Raw genomic sequence first — 18,177 nt, forward strand, 5'->3', positions numbered from 1 at the left:
CGCCCCGCCGAGCTCTTGGAGGTGGGGGCTCAGAGAACGCTGCGGGTAGGAGCTTGTCGCAGCTGCCCTCAAGCGGGGCGAGGGCTGGCGGGAGTGGCGGGCCCTGCGGCGCGCGCTCGGCGGCCGGGCTGGCGCCCCGGTGCGCATGCGCCGCGAGACAGCCCGCGCGGCCCCGCACAGCCCTGCGGGAGGAGCGACCGTCCTCCCTCCTGGTACCCGGTGGGAGGTGAAACAGGTCGGAGAAAGCCCTCGCGTGGACACTTACCTGAACTGTAAGGAGCAGGAGGGGAGGGGCTCCAGTTGTGCCTTCAGGCTGCTCGGGGCAGAACAGGGGGTCGCGGCGGGCAGCGCGCAGAGTCGCCTTAGCTGGATGTGCTAACTTTTGAACTGAGGCAATGCCAGAGGCCGGAGTGTCCGCAGCGCATCTGCCTTAACTTGTTTTGAAATGAGAAACCAAAGACCATTTATTATTATTCCGACTATAAAATTTCCCCGGAATCTTTAACTTTTCATAGGAAATGGTGATGATTCAAATCTCATAGCAAAAGATTTAGAAAAGGAACCTGAAGCATTTACTTTGCTCTTGCCACAGTTTATTATTAATTTATCTAATAGGACCTCCTGCTTTTTCTTTTTCTATGCCTTTTTTCCTTCCTAGAGGAGTATCCAGCTGAAAAGCAATAAAAAATTTCCGCCTTTATCCTTCCTTGATGGAACAAACTGCTTTTGAAAACCGTACAAGATAGTTACTAAGGAAATTCACAATTTAAATGAGAGTAGCCTGAGGATATTAACTTTGTTAAAATAACTTACTTTCAAGTAAAAATTATGCCAAATGGCCAAAGATCAGTCGTAGGACCTCTGTCAAACACGTTACTGTTTGTATCTATCAAATGTAAGCAAAACAAAACAATTTTTCTTAAACTACCCATAATTTGGCCTTTCCACCAATTTCTACCGAATTTTATTTGAAACTGCACAGAAGATGTAATACTTCACTTAACAGCACAGAATTTAGGTTAAAATCAGAAATTTTCATTTTATGAAATAGAAGCTGATATCACTATTAAGTGGGTGATAGCAGCCATTTACAATGGTTTATAAATGAATTTTCCCATCATCCCCATCTTACATCTTTCACACAGACAGGACACCATCTCCCTGTAAAAGACCTTACACAGCCACCCACTCTAGAGGTAGCGCCTGGGAGTTTCTCATAATATTCTGCATGGATGTTACCATTTCATATACTGCATTGTTTTGTAATTACCTGCTTGTGTCTTTCCCCTCTCCTAGGGCTGTACATTTTTGGAGAGGTGGAATTGTCATGTTTTTCTATTCCCAGTACTTTGCACAGAACCTGACACAAAAGTATTTGATAAATGCCTATTGATTAGTTAAAAACCCAGGGTGCCTTCCAAGTCTGACAAGACAGTGTAACCATTTTAATGATTTTGTAGCATGCTTGAGACTTTTCCAAAAGGAAGACTAGTATGTACCTGGGGTAGGTACAAGAACCATCCATGTCAGAATTTGTCTGATGATTAGAACCCTACAGTTGACCTGGGTGCCCCAGGCTTTCCGATTATTTCTCACTAGCTGACAAGAGCACCCTCTGTTTCTGCTCTGAAACAGTGTGCATTTGTCTGCTGATAGTAATTTTTCTATGTAGCTAGTCCTGTAAGGGAAAGAACCACAGAGCTGCATCTTCTAGTCTTCTTAGCAATTATATTTCTCATAGTAAATTGGAAAGTTGACATTGTAGTTATCAGTCAGGCTCCTATTGTTTTCCAGGGACCTGTTTATTTCTGGCTGAAGTGATAAAATTGGGTTCTTGGTCTTGCAAAGAAGAGGGCTGACCCAAGATCTGTGCCACATAAAAAGGCAAGAGGTTCGGCCTGCCCGCTAGCTGTGCTTTAACTGCTTCCACTTAGAAATTTTTTTTTTTTAATCTCAAGAGGCGGGTAAACCATACAGGAAACTAGTTCAAGCAAAACTTTAAAACTTCATTTGGTTTTTTGACATACAATGGAGTATCTAAAGATCTTTCCCTGAGTTTGTATTAAACAAGTATTTTTAAAGAATTAAAGCTTAAAAGTTTCCTATAAAATGATAGAATCAGGATTCTTTAAGCAGTGGTTCTCAGACTTTAGTGTGCATCAAAATCCCAAAGGCATGTTAAAATGGATTGCCAGGCCCCACCCAGTTTCTGATTTTACAGGTCTGGGCTGAGACCTGATAATTTGCATTTCTACCAAGTTCCCAGTGATGCCTTTGCTGCTTTGAGAACCACTGCCCTAAAGGTGGTTTCCTTTTTTACTTTTCTTCTTCCCTCCTTATCCCTTAGTTGTCAGAGCCCACTCTTAAAAGAGATCTTATAGGAAATTTTCAAAAAGCTCATAGAACTCCAAGGGGAAACCATCTTTCCTTTCTGGTTCTTCAAAGAACCTGAAAAAATGTTTTTCCTTTTTTTTTTTTTTTCAATAATTTAAATAGGAAATGATCATTCTAGAAAAATAATCTGGTTGAGTGTATATCGGAATTATTAAATCAATCTCCTTTTATGTATATAGGCATTTTACTGTAGAAATATGAATTGTCCACCATTGGGGAAGAGTAGGGATTCTTGGCAAAAAAAACAAGTCATATTCCCTCATATTGCCCCTCCACCTCTCAGTTGAAAAACACTGTTTTTATTAATTCATTAAAAAAGACAATTCCAACAGCACAATATAACTTATTATACACACTTCAGGATTTTTTTGGTTGTTTGATTTTTGGAAGAGATGCTACTACCATGGAAAATTGTCTCTTTGTTGCCTAGCAAGTGCTAACTTTTTTTGTCTTCAAATAGTAAACATAAACAGCCATGTTTATTTGTTCTGATAGTTTCAACTTTTTCCCTAAAGTTTGTGAAATCAAACCATTAATTTCTACCTATTGGCTTGTATGTGGCCTCGCACTCTATCTGTTTAAGACTTTCAGACATTGATTCCTTATTTTGATAATTCTGAATTTTCCAGTCACAAAATTTGTTTTCAGATAAAATGTTGTATTTAACTGCATGTTCCAGCTACATGTAAAGCTTTATTAGGAGGGAAAAAGAAGAATTTTACAGATTTTTTTTATACACCCTGAATTATATCGTAATAGTTGCCACGCTTATGAATATTGTTTGTCAGATGTTGCTAAATCCCTTATGTACATCATTTTACATAAGTTTCACAAAAATCCTATGAGATATATAGCCCCTGCTTTCACTCCTAAAAACATGTACAAAAATCTGATGTGAGATCTCATATCCAGAGACCTAAAAATAATCATAATGTTCTAGATTACATTTCATCTTTTAGAAACAGCCTTTAATGAATATTTCCAGTATTCTACATGTGCCTTGCAACGTTTTTTTTCTTAAATACACAGTGAAGATAACTTGAGTATCAGATAAAGGCCAAACAATATGTTTATTGTTGTTTCACTTGTATTAAACTTGTTAATCGTTATTGCTAGTATTAGTTAGAATTGTAATTTTTTCCTTTTTTATAAAATAAAGACAAAATTTGATAAGATGTTTCCTAACCAAATTAGACATTTTTTACAATGAAGATCAAGTTTCTGACTAGTCTTGTCTAGCAGACTGTTATATCGTCTTAGCTCAGAGTTGTCTCACTTAATGAAAATGTTTAAATTTCAAATTAAAGGACAATCTGTGGTGACAGTCCATATTACACAGGTGCTTCCACTGTGATGACATGTACATTCCTGGAAATCCTGACACTCTGCAAGATAATACACTAAAATAACAGGGTTTATGGAGAAACCATATACACCAGTCAAAGTAAGACCTGTGGAAATCTCTACCTTTTCCATCTGTGCCAGCAGCTTCCCAGGTTGCTTGATGTAGTGGAAAACGCAAGGATACTTGAAGCCACCAACCATCTGCTTCTTAATCCAAGAAAGGAACTCCCGGGGGATTTTCAGGTTTTCGCTTAAGTCTTTAAGTATAGCGAAAGCCTTTTTGTAATTGTAGAAAGCCCACCTCTGATCACTCCAAATCATGAACATGCTGAGGAAAAGCTGCATATCATATAACGTCTTTTTCCCATTTACTGATTGCAAATGCACATAATCTAATTCCCATCCAAGAAACTTTTTTTATAGCAGAATAGACTGCTCTTCGACCACCTGTGTTATTTACCAAGTGAGGAAACAGGAGAAATAACTTGCCCTTGCTCACTCAGCTAGTTAGTGCTAGAGTCAAGATTTGAATACAGATCTCAGACCCTCCAGCCCCGCTTCCCCCACTATTGTGCAGGCTGCCTTCTCTGACAGCGTCCTGACAAAGTGGTTTTGACTTGCACTGGCTTAGACCAGCACAATCCAATAGAAATATAATGTGAGCCATAGAAGTAATTTTACGTTTTCTAGTAGCAAATTGCAGAAGAATTAAAACCAGGTTGTGTTTTGCTTTTTAAAAAGCAAGAAGAAACAAGGGAAATGCATTTTAATACATTATTTCAATATCTAACCGATACAAAAAAATACGAGATACTTTGCACTTTTTTTTGTACTAAATCTTTAAAATCCAATGGGTACTTCACACTTAAAATACTTCAAGTGCTCAGTAGCCACATGCAGCTAGCAGCTACCATATTAGACTGCACAGGCCTAGATTCTAATTCTCTTTCTCTACTGCAATGTGAGTCTTTTTAAGAAATAACCTAGTCACAAAAAGCAAGAAACACCCGACTCTTAATCTGTAATGGCCAAATTTTTTTTATGTTTTTTCTTTCTAAATCTAGAAACCATAACTTAATGTTCAGACTTGTATTTGAGAACATTTTATTTTCATTGGGAAAATCTGCTGCCCCATTTCCAAGTAGTAATGTCTTTGATTAGTCATTGCTCAGCAGTAGTTTAGTTCTGCCCTGTGATACAAAGTGAACAATGAATAATTTTTCTGGACAACTGAAGACCAATACTTTAAGTACAGGAACTTTTTCTTGCTTTGATATTTTTTATGGAAACGCTTCTAAAACATGCTATATAATTCTCTGTACAACATACTTTATGTTCCATTTCATGTTTGAAAGTTATAAAGGATACTTTTTTTTTTATTTTTGCAATTTTGCTGTAGGTAATTCTTTGGAGACTAATTCTGAACTAACTCTTAAATCCTATAAGCTGTTTTCTTGGCTAAATCAGCTATATTTCCTATCAATTTTTACTCATAAATGTGTAGATATGTAAATTCCTGAATAGTGTCTTGGCTGCCTGCCTCTGAAATTCTTTATGAATCAGATTCGAACCAGCTAGTCTTTTCAAAATTGATTTCAAAGTTTTTATTGTTTTTTGTGTGTGCTTTAACTTTCAAACTTCAAAACATTTATTTCAAATCAGTTATAACAGTTTCTTTTCTTTTGATGCGTTGCTTTTGAAACGAGTAAAGCATGTTATTTAGATCACCGATGTTGTTCGTCAGATGGAGCCATTTCGATTTTATGAATTTCTAAGATCGTGCTGCAAAAGACAGTCAAAACAGGTTGTATCGTTGCAGTCATAGGCCTGGGTGCATTGTTTAGGAATTTTAGCTTTTCAAGCCTGCTTTTCGGATCATTTTATGCTGAATAACAGATGGTGGTTGGAGCTTTGCTGCATAGTATTTCATCTTTTCAGTCAGATTCTCGGATGATCATATGCTCTCAAGTATTATTCCTCATTCCTTAGCCACAGTTTTAGCTCACTTATTAGTATCTTTGCAGTTAAATGGCATAAATTTTTTTGAATAATATAAAAACCGAAATGTCATTACGTGTGAGTGTGGAGAGCTGTTAAGTCTTGTTGAGACAGATCTAGAACACAGCCCTGGGCTGTCTTTGGGCAGGTTTCCCAGAGCTGGGGGCCTGTCCCAAACACTGAGTGAACAACAAAAAAAAACTGTATTCGTTCTTCATTTAATTTATGTGACAAAAACATTGATTTTTTTTAAAGATCGTGTTACATGTTCATTGTAAATAAACTAGATTAAAAAAAAATTAAAACACTTAATATCCTACCACCTAGAGATAGCTAGTTACAGATTGCGTATGTATGTCCTTCTAGTCTTTCCTGTGCAAGCTTTGAGGCTTGTACCTGTGCTGTCTTCGCTAAGTCCGAATTTGATTTTTTTAAAGATTTTGCATAAAGATTTTTGTATTTTGGATAATAGCCTTTTTTCAGAGATGAGTGTCTTTTGCAAATATTTTCTCCCAGACTGTGGCGTGTCTTCTCATTCTCTCCTACATTTTCCGTTAGAGAGCACGGGTTTTTAGTTTCAGTGACGTTCACTTTATCCGTTCTTTCTCCAGTACCGCCCGTCTTGATGCCTGTAGCTTTAGAGTAAGTCTTGATGTTGGGTGGTGTCGGTCCCCCAGCTCTGTTCTTCAGTACTGACTTGACTGTTCCGTGTCATTTGCCTCTCCATATACACTTCAGAATGAGTTTGTCGATACCCGTAAAATAACTCCCTGGGGTTTTAATTGGGAACGCACTGACTCTATACAGCAAGTTAGGAAGAACTGATATCCAGACAATGTTGACTCTTCCTAGCCATCACCATGGATTATCTCTCCATTTATGTAGCTCTTCTTTGACTTCCTTCATCAGAGTTTTGTAGTTTTCTTCGTACAGATCTTGTACCTATTTTGTTAGATTTATAGCTAAGTAGTATACCATTTTGGTGGGTGCTAATGTAAATGGTAATGATTTTATTTTCAAATTCCACTCATTCATTACTGCTGTCTGCTTAACTCTTTAAGCGATTAATGGATGCCTGGAAGTTGACGTACACAGATGTTCAGAAATGTTTTGCCACCTGAGACCTGTAAGGAGGTAAGCTTTGTGGTCCGATCTATAATTAGTATTGCGGGGAGAGGATATCTGTTCTGCATTTGGCTGATCTTAATTTATTGTTATTTTTTAAGTTCTAAAGTTATATTATGGCAGAAGGCAAGAAAAAAAGAAAGAAAATGAAAATTTATAGGAACAGCCAGCTCCTGCAAGTGTCCATTCGGAGCAGAAAGTGAAAAGACTGCCATCTTTCAGAATAGTTAAGTGAGAAAAGCTCAAGAGGAAAAAAAGATGACGTTTGTCCTTAGCACAGTTTTTATCATGTCGCCCTCAAGTCTACTGCTATCATACAGAAAACCACTTTACATTTCAATCGTAAAGTCATTTCACTGCTGCATTTGCTATTAATGTATGTATCATCTAAATCCTAAGTCGAGCTCCTTCCAGCAAGACACAGGACTCCTCCACTGGGTGGTTTTGGCTCAAGGACTCCCCGTTGGCACGGCTGAGCCCTTCTTGGAACTCTGCTGCAGCCCAAGACTGTCTACCCAACACTCCTTCCTTCCCTCACTCCTTCCGCAGGTGTCAGGCCCGAATCATGGTCCGAAAGCTCTCCCTACCTTCTCCTAAATTTCCCAGTAATTCTCTTGCCCATCTAATCCTGTCTGGGCCTCTGCTTCTCAGCAGACCCAGACTAACACAGCGAACAACAACATATGCGTAAAGCCGCCCTGCGAGATACAGAGATAGTTGAGGATGGGTAGGTGGACGGAGAGAAGAACAAATGAAAACAAATCGTTTACACCTTAAAGGGGTATGGTGGGCCACACAGTTACTTTTTTTAGAGTTTAGAAAAGGTAAAGACCATTTATAATGAGGATTCCAAAGGGAAGGTTCTGGGGGAAGTGGGTACATTGCTTCCTGACACATAGTTGGCGTGCAGTAATTATTTAGTGAGCACAGTTTGGGTGGGTGGAAGTGGGGGACAGAGAAGTATTAGAGCTTAGACATCATGTAGCACAGGGAAGAATGGGGATGGTCACTGGGGCTGGACCGAGGGTTTCCGTAAGGAGTTATTGGAGATTAAGTTGGAAAGATAGATTGGATAGGATTATAGAGCCCTTGAAATACCAGACTAAGGAGTGGATTTTATTCTGCAGGAGTTGAAAAGACCATCTAAGATATCTTAATAGGGAATACAGTGATAGTGGGGCTTTGAGAAAATCAACTTGTGTACAGTGCGGTTAAGGCAAAGAGGAGAGTGAGTAGCCTGAGAGGCTGTGCAGCCCGGTTCTGTGGTGATAATGGCAGCAGAGAAAACGGAAAGAAGGAATGATTTCAAGGGACATTGTCAAGGGAGAAGAAACAAGACTTCAGGACTGACTGGAAATGGGGTGGGGTTGCTGAGCTGATTTAGGCAGTGGTCAGTCTGAGGTTTTGCACTTGGCAACATTGAGAAATAAGAAATAAGGAAGAAAGCCCTGGGTCGAACTGTCTTAACTGCTCCCTTGCCTTCTGTATCCCGGCTGAGTTTAGAAGGAAGATAATGACCTCTGCTCCTTTTTTTAGACTTGCAAAATTTGAGAGGCCGGCAGGATGGCTAAGTGTCTGTCAGGCATTTGGAAATGAGAGCCGAAGTTCAGATGGGGGATAGAGCTGTCACATTGACTCACACGGCCTCGTGCTGAGGGCGTTCATAGCTGGCTTACTGTTTCCTTTACTGTTCAAACTCCTGTTCTACTCTTGAATGCACGACCTATATGTTGACTTTATAAAAGGTTCAAATACATGCAAAAAAAAAACAAATCAAAAGGTAATCTGAAAATACGTTGGCGGTCTCCAGATTGTTTAAAAAACAAAAAACCCTCCAGAAATTATTCTATAATCCTACCATTTTAAAAATCTCAAACTTTTTAAAAGACTCAGTACATCTAATGTATGAGACAAAAATGTGTCCAATGTTTAGAGACTCCTCTACATAGCCTGCTATTAGAATAGAAAAGGTAAATTATAATGTACAAAAATAGATGTCGTGGAAGTGCGTCCCAAAAGTTGCAAATAATTTCATTTGGGTTTAAAACCGTACTTTAAAAAAACACTCTCAAGTGCATTATGCCAAAACTTAAGAATAAAATCAAGTTATCCAACTAGAATAATATTAGCATGCTAGTAATGAGGAAATAAACTAAGAGACATCTGTATCTTCTTTTTTAAGCATTATAATTCTCAAAATATCTTTTACTATGAAAAGATTACGCCATGGATATTGAGGGGGTGTTCTTAATCTGAAAAAAACAATTCTATAGAAAATTGTCGTCATTTGTAGTGATGCCAGTTAACGTTTCCAAATAGGCTTTTCAGGGGATTTTTTTATTATTATTATTTAATATTCTCTCTCACATTGTATCTGAGGAATGTATATCCACTGTTTTTGGAAACTGGTGCTCACTGCTTCTTAAAACCTCATAGGTTTCAGGAAAACCACAGTTTTGCATCTTGGTTTCTTTCTTGTTTCTATGGTTTTTCTCTACATAATAATTGTAATGTTGCTGTCTCTGTATACACTGGGGATCTGCGGGGACGTCCGTGCCTCAACAAATAATAAATCCCCATCTTTTTTAAAGGTTATGTCTGGAGAAGGCATTTCCACACTGGTTTCTCTACTCAAGAGCTTTTTCAGGAGCCGAAGCAGTTAATGCCTTGAGGCCATTCTATTTCGCAGTGCACCCAGACTTCTTTGGACAGCACCCCAGAGAAAGGGTAAACATTTATTTATTTTTTTTAACCTTTAGTCCACGTGGCTGTTTAGTTTATGTACCTCCGATACAGTATAATGCAGAGTTCTATATAAATTTGCATTGTTCTGTGGGAGCAACATAATCAGTGCTTTGAACTAATTTGAAATACAGATACTGAAAAGTGAAAATATATTGATTTTTATGAAGTCTGTCATTTTTTATGCAGGCAATAAAGCTATTATAATTGCGATTAGAGTATTAGTAATCGTGTTTTCTGTACTAGTTTTTAGAGTAAAACCGAGGGTTTGAAAGAAAACTTAAGGCCTCCATTCCCATGATCAGTCCTGTTTATAAGGATGATATGAGAAAGCTTTTTCGGCACCCTAATGGTTGTCCTTTACGTCACATACTGCTGGTCCACCTCTCCGTGACATCATTTCATGTGTGCTCAGGGAATGCAAACTGATGTGAAAAACAACTTATGATAAACTCAGGAAGGCCAGTATTTTTAACATTAGATAATAAATTACAAAGCCAAATGCTTTGGAATTATTTCATTGGTTCCTTTTATCTTCCTTCACATTAATAGCTGGTTGAACACAAAAAGGAATTTAAAATTCTTGAAAATTAGAACATTATCACGTTACTTTTTTCTACTTGCAATGGAAAATAAATTTTGCTTCTTTGCTTTAGGAAAATATTCTGATTATGATATTTGATAGATGTTGGCTATTCAAAGTCAGATCCTTTCTAAGTAATTAGTAAATTGAATCAACAGAAAAATATTCATTACCTTGGAGATGTAGTAATTTAATAAAGATTATCAAGATGTAATAAATTAATATAATTTAATTTAATGTTTACTCATTTAAAATTTTTAAACCCAAGATGTATGGAAAAATTAAGCCTAGTAGATGATTGTTTTCCCTCCTCTGCCATTGCTGTGAAAGACCAACATTTTTAATACTGAATTATTTAATAATGTGTTAAAAAGTCAGGACATAATTTCTGTTGTTTCCCTGTTCTATTTTGTGGGTAAATGCCCCTTAATATGTCTTTCCAGGAAGTCAATGAAAATTCGCTTCAGAGATTAAGTGTCTACTTAGAAAATCTCCAGAAACCAGGCTTCAAGTCTTTGAAACCCACTCAGCTTACGTTTTATGTTAGAGAAACAGACCAGAACTCCTCCGATGGCCAGGAACCCTTTAGCGCTTCCGGTACGCCTTCCTGTATATTGTGTGTCCTTTGCAAGCTTCAGGTAAAAATGGGGTCACTCAGTCTGATGTTGCCAGAATACCTTTGGATTGAAACCGTCGTCATAGAAACTCAGGGTCAAGGTTGGGCTAGGAATTGAAAAAAACATCATACTTAAGCATGATTTCGTGAGTTCTCTATGACAGATGGATTTGTAAAGGCAAATTATATCCTTTACAACTTTTGAAATACAAGTATCAGCAGTCCGTTTCCATTTTTATGTGTTTGGGAGAGTCAAGCTTGTTTCTGCAGCTACAGCTGCTACTTCCACTCCCACCATCAGCTAGATTTGTCTTAAATATTGAATATACATGGAGTTAAAGAATAAACCAAATTTATTTGTTAGGAAGGGAAAAAATAGAGGGAAACTTAGAAAGCTTCACACAGTAAGTTAAGGACAGAGCTGGTCCTAGAAATAATATCTCCTTATTCCTAGTCTGTCGTTTTGATTTATATACCACATTACCTACTAATTCTTCTTTAAAAATATTGATCACTTTTGCCTTTGCTGTATGACAAGACTGGCACTTTGACACAGATCTGAAACATTTTTATGTCTTTAATCTTTTTACCTGATTATAAAATTAAGATCAAGTATTTTTTAAGTTTTTATTTTCAGAACACTAGAAATCTTTAATCACCTTTTTATTGATAATTAAGATGATTAAAATGTTTGCTAGTGATATTCTTACTGAAATTAAATCTTTTCTTCAGCCCTACCTCTTTTTGGTGGTCTATGAGGAAATACACTGTATTATTAAAATAAATTTTAAAACAAGTTAAAAATTTACTAAGAGCTTTCTGTGAGTTAAGCTAAAACAAATGGTTGTAGTCAGCTATGACAGAATAAAGACAAAAATCTGCTTTCCATTAATGGGTAACTTTGAACCATTCATTAAACAAAAATAGATTATAGAAAAAAATAAGCTAGAAATGGGAGAAAACATACAGCATGTATGACAAAAAGTTGATGTTATATATAAAGAGCTCTTAGGTTTCAAATAGAAAACACAGGGTAGCTCTGTTACAAAAATGGGCGAAGATAATGACTGGACAGTTCAGAAAGTGAAACATACAAATAGCCACTAAACATACTAGACTAGGCATTCCTAACTATATAGCAGCCCATACATGGATTAAATAATTAATGGCATTGATAAGACAAAAACTGAGATTTTTTTTCCTTGACTAGCTCTTCTAAGGATCATTGATTTCTTTTAACCTTAAATGCAGGATTTTCCTTTCCTTTTTCATTGACTAGGATAACACTGTTATTTCTCACTTTACCCTCAAGTGATTCAACTAAAAAAGTCTTAATTTGCATGTTCTAGATTCCTTAAGGGTATGTGACAAGAGACTATGTATCCCTGAGAATGCTCTAAATTGTGGTATCTGTCATCATTGGCAAAGACAAGAAAATACCTTTCAGTCATGTAAGGAATGTGAAAAATTAAATTTAACTTTTATATCCATCAGTCTCAGAAATCTTAAATAAATTATGCTCCCGTCATTATATGGACTAGCATACAGCTACTGAAAAGAATGAGGTTGATCTATATATATAGATATGGAAGGGTCACCAAGGTTAAATGGCAAAAGCAAGTTCAAAGTAATATTTCCAGAACGATACCATTTACATATTAAAAAGAAACAGTTCAAACTGCGGGTGTGTTTGTGTAAACACGTATGCATGATATCGTATATGATATACATCCACACAAGCACATAGAAAGGTCTAGAACAGTGCTGTCCAAGAGAACTTTCTGCAGTGATATAAGCTACCGTCTATTCTGTATCTGTACTCGTATAGCGGGCGCTGGCCCCCTGTGGCTGGTGAGTGCTCGAACTGTGGCTAGTGTTACCAGGACCTAAATTTAAAATTTTTATTTGATTTTAATTCATTTAATTCGAAACAGCCACAATTGGATAGTAACTACCATGTTAGACGTTACAGGAGGGAAAGCACACGTACCTAGCTGTTAACGGCAGTCACGTCTGGTGAAAGTGCGAGGTCGTGTGCCTATTAAGAGGAGACTTTTATTTTTACTATACACATCTCTCTAATTTTATAATAAAGATGTACTTACATATATATTTGTATAATTTTCAAAACCAATTTAAAAAAATGTTTTAAAGAAAACGTGTTGTAAGGAAGAAAGTACTTGGCTTGATGTCAACTCAGGTTTCAGCCTCCTCCATTCTTTATACCCTCCTCAGACCTGCATTTCTTCACGTTTGAAAAGAGAGATTAATAATAGCACAGTTGGTGGGAGTGCTGAATGAAAAGTTAAAAGTTATGTAAATTCAACCAGAACCAGGCCTAACACGAATACCAAAATTAGATCGTGAAGCACTAACTTTTAAACAATTAGGGAATTTTAAATCACTTTCGAAAATATTGAGTTACTAACTACTTGGGTGGGCAAGTATGAGGAGAATCTCTTTCAGTCACAGAGAAAATTCTAGATGAGTTTCTGTCACCACTGGGACCAAGTCGTCTGGCTCCTCTCCTCTTCGGAACCAGTGTCGCACGGCGGCCTCCCTCCTCTCCAGTCCCCTTCGTCTTGATGCTAGAAACCATCGTGGGTAGACGCTTGCTCACAGGAGAGCTTTTCTGTCTCTCAGACTGGAGAGATCGAGTTTATGGGCAGCATTGGAAATATTCTGAATCCCCTTCTTGAGCTGGGATGGGTTTGATCCCTGGTGCAAACTAGAAAAGGGAACTGACAATTTGAGGGATTCATGAAGGTGAAGATAGTGTTGGTATAGATTTGGAGACAGGAAGTGTAGCGTTCCATCGACAGATGATTAGCTAGTAGGGTACATGTTAATCGGTAATGGAATGTTGTAAAAGATTTCGATTTTATAAATGCATGAAATGATTTGTAAATAAAGCAAATAATCATCTGTATTCACTGGGGGAATTATATTCTCTAGGATTTCGAGCAGTCAAATTTACTTTGCACACCAGAGATCTGCTAAGCACAGTATTATATATTCTCAACTCCTGCAGTTTATCAGTTGAACATATCCAAAGCTCGAATAGCAATGTGCATTCTCAGCCTCTCAAAGCGGCGAAAAGGATGTCTGACAGGCCCATCAAATGGGACAAGTCTTATTACTCCTTTACTGGATTTAAAGATCCGGACGAAGATCTCGAACAAGTCTTGAGAATGGAAACAACCCTGACGTACGTGCGAGTTTTTATTTAAACTTTTCTGTAGTTTATGTTTAAAAAGAAAGTCCGTTTTTTCAGGAAAAGTAATACTATCAATATAGTTAACCCAGTAAACATTATGAAAAAGATATCTCATGTTTCTTAAAGTTATCAGAATACTTCTAATTGTATTAAATTTTTGATCTTTTGATACCCAACACATGCAAGAGATTGTTCTGGTTAAGATTTTTAAAAATTCTTCCCCTCATTACCCTTGGTATATGGAGAAAGGATTTATCTAAGACTATAAAAAAAATTTAAGCTTCTTCATGTGTTAAGCATTTTCAGTTTCTTTGGAGAGTTCAGTAGTAATGTTCCGTAGTGTAATAATCCACACATAATAAAAATACATGGAGACATCACTTAGAAATGCCATCTGGAACAGACTGAGGGGAAAAAAACAGATTTTAATTATAAAAACCATGTACAAAATGTTTCTATTATTTATCCATAAGTTACCGTTACTGTATTTTGATTAAGTCATTTTTGGACTCCATGAAGACCAGCCACATTGTGTCCCTGTGGTTGTATCTAAAGAATCTGTGGCTTACCAGAGGGTTCTCACTCATTACAGCGTGGTAAATTATCCACTGGCAGAGCATTTGGTCTGTGGGTCATCTGTGCTAACTCAGGAATTCCTCCCTCATTTAGCTAGATTTAGCTAGATCTCAAATAAGGATGAAGAGACGGGAGGGCAGCAGAGTCCACTACAGACAGGGAGACAAATGTCTGTCTGAAGGCGTGTGTGTGCATATCTATGTGTATTGGTCTGTGGTGATAGTCCACCTCCGATATATCTCTATGTGTCACTGATAGATAAGTCACCTCCCTAAATATGTGGATTTTCATTGTTCAGATTCCCTTCTGTAAATAAAACCAAGGAAAGCATGGCTTTGGGAAGTAGGAAATAGGGCTAAAAAAAAAACAAAGAACAGTCATGGTGGAATAGAGATTGATGACTTTAAAAACTAGTTAGGAAAACAGAAGACATGATTGAAGATAAATTACACACAGAGGCTACAGTGGGAATCAGATTGCTGTGAGCATGAGCTGGATGGAAGAGAGGTTCTCAGCCTTGCCCGTGAAACTTCTGCTTACACCCTTAAGACCTGTTGCTCTTACTTATCTAGTGAACAAGGGGTTGGGAACAAGGGGTTGGGAATGCTTGGTGGAAAGGGTATAGAAAAAAATTGGGATTGGATAAGTCACGGCAAAAAAGCACAAATAAGAGTTGTTGGATCTTGACTCAAGCTAAAGGGCTTAAAAATAACACGTTACAGAAATTCAGAGAAGCAGTTAGTCTGTGGTTCAGTTAAATGTTTTTTAGGGTATAGTTTTGGTCTGGAGCTGGATGTGCAGCCATCGTGAAAAGATTATCCTAAAGACCCGGAACTCAGAGTTAGCCAGCTGGCAAACTAATGAAAACAAATTGAAACTATGAAAAGTCAATTCAACAAGATAAGTGGTATTCAACTGGATTCCTTGTCCAAGATGAGTATTTATAATTTATTTCTATGTTGTTCATCTAATAAAATTCCTCAGTCTTTAATAAAAGTAGACTTTCCTAATTATACAACATTGTAAAATATACAATTTTTTAAACTTTCCTATATATTTGAAGCTTTTTATAATAATGTATTCAAGAAAATTTTTTTAAGTAGATTTTTCTTACATTATATATATTAGGTAGTTTTGAAGAGTAGGAAACACGTTTTAATCATCTGTGTGTCTATTGATCTGTCTCAGATTCATAAAACCTATCCAACTATTTTTATTAAACAGAATTAAAAACTGTTGAATGGATGTGAATATGAAATGCAGGGGCTCAGTATGGAGAACTCAAGGTTTAATATGGAAATGTAAAGTAGCTTAATACACAGATGGTAGCAGTGCAAGTGACTTAGTAATGAATGTAGAGAATCTTTTTTTTTTTTTTTGAGAATCATTTTTTAATGGTGCCTTTTAATTTCATTAGTGTTTACTAAAAAATGTCTGCTGTTTTCAGCAAGAGATACATCATCTTAGGGAAAATTTATTGTGTAGACAAGTCGTGTTACTATACTACCTCCAAAGGTATAGTTTGTTTTAAATTCAAGTTCTCATGTTGACAGTTACCAGGACAAACTCAGAAAATGTCATTTTGACTTGTCTGCTCTTGAAGAAGATAGCAACATAAATTAAATAGACCACTGTTTTAGAAATTGAAGTTAGTGGAAATTTAACTTTCTAATTTACTGATCATTATTATCCATTCCAGTTGTCAGTAGCTATTTATCTTGTCAAACATTGAAGTAAACCCATTATTAGCCAGATAGAACTTTTCTTAGCTTCAAGTAAAGTTATGCTATACCACTATTATCGTTTTAGTCTTGTTTATAACTGAGATATATAATTTTTTTGCTTTAAAACTATGATTTAAAATTAATATCGAAGTCTCCTAAATGAGACATAAAGCATTCAGAGTTGCTTACAAAAAAACTCGGAATAAGGTTGTGGGCGGTTCTTGGTATAATGTTATTTTCATATTTTTCACTTCTGCCTGTTTTTCTTGAACTAGAGAATACTGAGAAGTGACTGGTGTCACCTTAGATCTTCCCATTCAGTGCCTCCCTTCTAAAATCCAGCAGGTAGAGATTTCTGTTTTGTTTAGTTTTTAATGCTTATATTGAAGGCCCTTGGGTTATGTTTCTTGAGCATTGGTATCTTAGTGACTTACCTGAACCAGATCATCAGACCTGGCGGAGTTTGAGATTAACTTTAAGAAAGTGTAACTGTAGGGCCGAAGGCCCAGGCTGGGCAGGACGGGAGAAGACAGCACAGCACTGAGAACAGGCAAGAAACAGCTCTTTGGGCTCTTAGACTGAATTGTACTGTAGACTGAATGCTGCAAAAAAATCTGTATTGCCTTTACCAGCATGCCTTAGCGTGCTCATGCTGGAGTTATGACACCTGTACTAATTCGAAAGGTTTCATTTCTATTATTTCCCTAACTTAACCCAGTTTCTCTGTTATAGCATAGTCACACAGGCACAGGGCCCTTTCAGGCCAGCCTTGACCTTTTCCCAAACATGGATATTGCCCACTTTGAAGGAACCTCTGCTGAGGCTTTGTTCAACATTTTATGTTACTTTTTCCCGATAAGGATTCAGGAGTTTTTTTTTATTATGAAAGCCAGAATTGTATCTGTACCAATGTCTTGTTTCAATTATTAATTTTTTTTAATGTGTAATTATTTTGCAAATAATTATAAAATTGTTGAACCATTTGAGAGTTTTCAAATCATGAAATTGAGTGACCGCTGACTAGTGAGGAGACTTAAGGTACCTGTCACCTGTTAGTCGCTGTGGTCATTTTGAACACATACAGTTTTAAGTTTTTATTTTTATTTTTGTGTTTTTTAATTCATCTTTATTGTAAATGTAGATTGCAGAAGAATCATAAAGAACACATGCCAAATTATATAGTTTTGAAGTAGCATTACAAATAATTCTGCAAATGTACATCAAACAAATCTACACCTGATTTATAAATTGCATTCACCTGATCAAAATTTACTCTTGAAAGCATGTTAAGATATTTCTAATATTTCAGGACATAATGTCTAAAAGAAAAAAAACATAACGATAGTATTATTTAGCATGGAATTTTAATTTTTTAGGTAATTTTATTTTTGTTGAGTAGTGCAGGCTGAAATAGTCTTACTATTGTGAAAGGAAACACAGAAATTGTGCAAAAAAATCAGTTGGGTTTTTTAAAACACAAAATAGAAGAATCATCAGGTCATAAAAGCTCTATTTAATGTATTTTCATATTACATCTGGTAATTACATGTAAATCTAAATTTTAGATTTAGATTTAAAATCTAAATCTAAAATTTAGATTTACATGTAAATGTAAATTTGAATGTGTAAGTTTGAATTTCTCAGCAAATTGTTCTTTATCTTACTTCAAAATGACTTTACTATATACCATATAAAAAAGGGTGAAATTAAAATTTTAATACCAAAGGAATTTTTTTATAAATATAGTAATATATACTATAATAAAAGGAATTTACCAGTCTAAAAGAAAATTACGAAATACTATGTGTTATAAATTTTAGTATTTTCATATTTTGGATATATTTTACAATTATCAAAT

General features: G+C 36.4%; 1 protein-coding gene across 7 annotated transcripts in view; it reads left to right on the top strand.

Annotated features, from left to right (window-relative positions):
• TCAIM (T cell activation inhibitor, mitochondrial) overlaps window positions 1–18,177 on the top strand; it is a 31,732-nt gene that overhangs the window by 389 nt on the left and 13,166 nt on the right. For 3 of the 7 annotated variants that reach the window (XR_003047170.1, XM_015591699.2, XM_025048943.1), the window contains exons 1-5: window positions 133–272; window positions 6,798–6,870; window positions 9,453–9,588; window positions 10,630–10,783; window positions 13,758–14,010. Coding sequence is in view for 6 of the 7 variants with exons in the window: in XM_015591699.2 (XP_015447185.2) it covers window positions 146–272; window positions 6,798–6,870; window positions 9,453–9,588; window positions 10,630–10,783; window positions 13,758–14,010 (743 nt within the window). In the remaining variant the exon portion in view is untranslated. Of the gene's footprint in view, window positions 1–6; window positions 46–132; window positions 273–6,797; window positions 6,871–9,452; window positions 9,589–10,629; window positions 10,784–13,757; window positions 14,011–18,177 lie in introns of those variants that run through there. The other 4 variants (XM_006914834.2, XM_015591696.1, XM_015591694.2 and 1 more) reach the window with 4 other exon arrangements.

The sequence above is a fragment of the Pteropus alecto genome, unplaced genomic scaffold (genome assembly GCF_000325575.1).
Source record: "Pteropus alecto unplaced genomic scaffold, ASM32557v1 scaffold156, whole genome shotgun sequence".
NCBI lineage: Eukaryota > Metazoa > Chordata > Mammalia > Chiroptera > Pteropodidae > Pteropus > Pteropus alecto.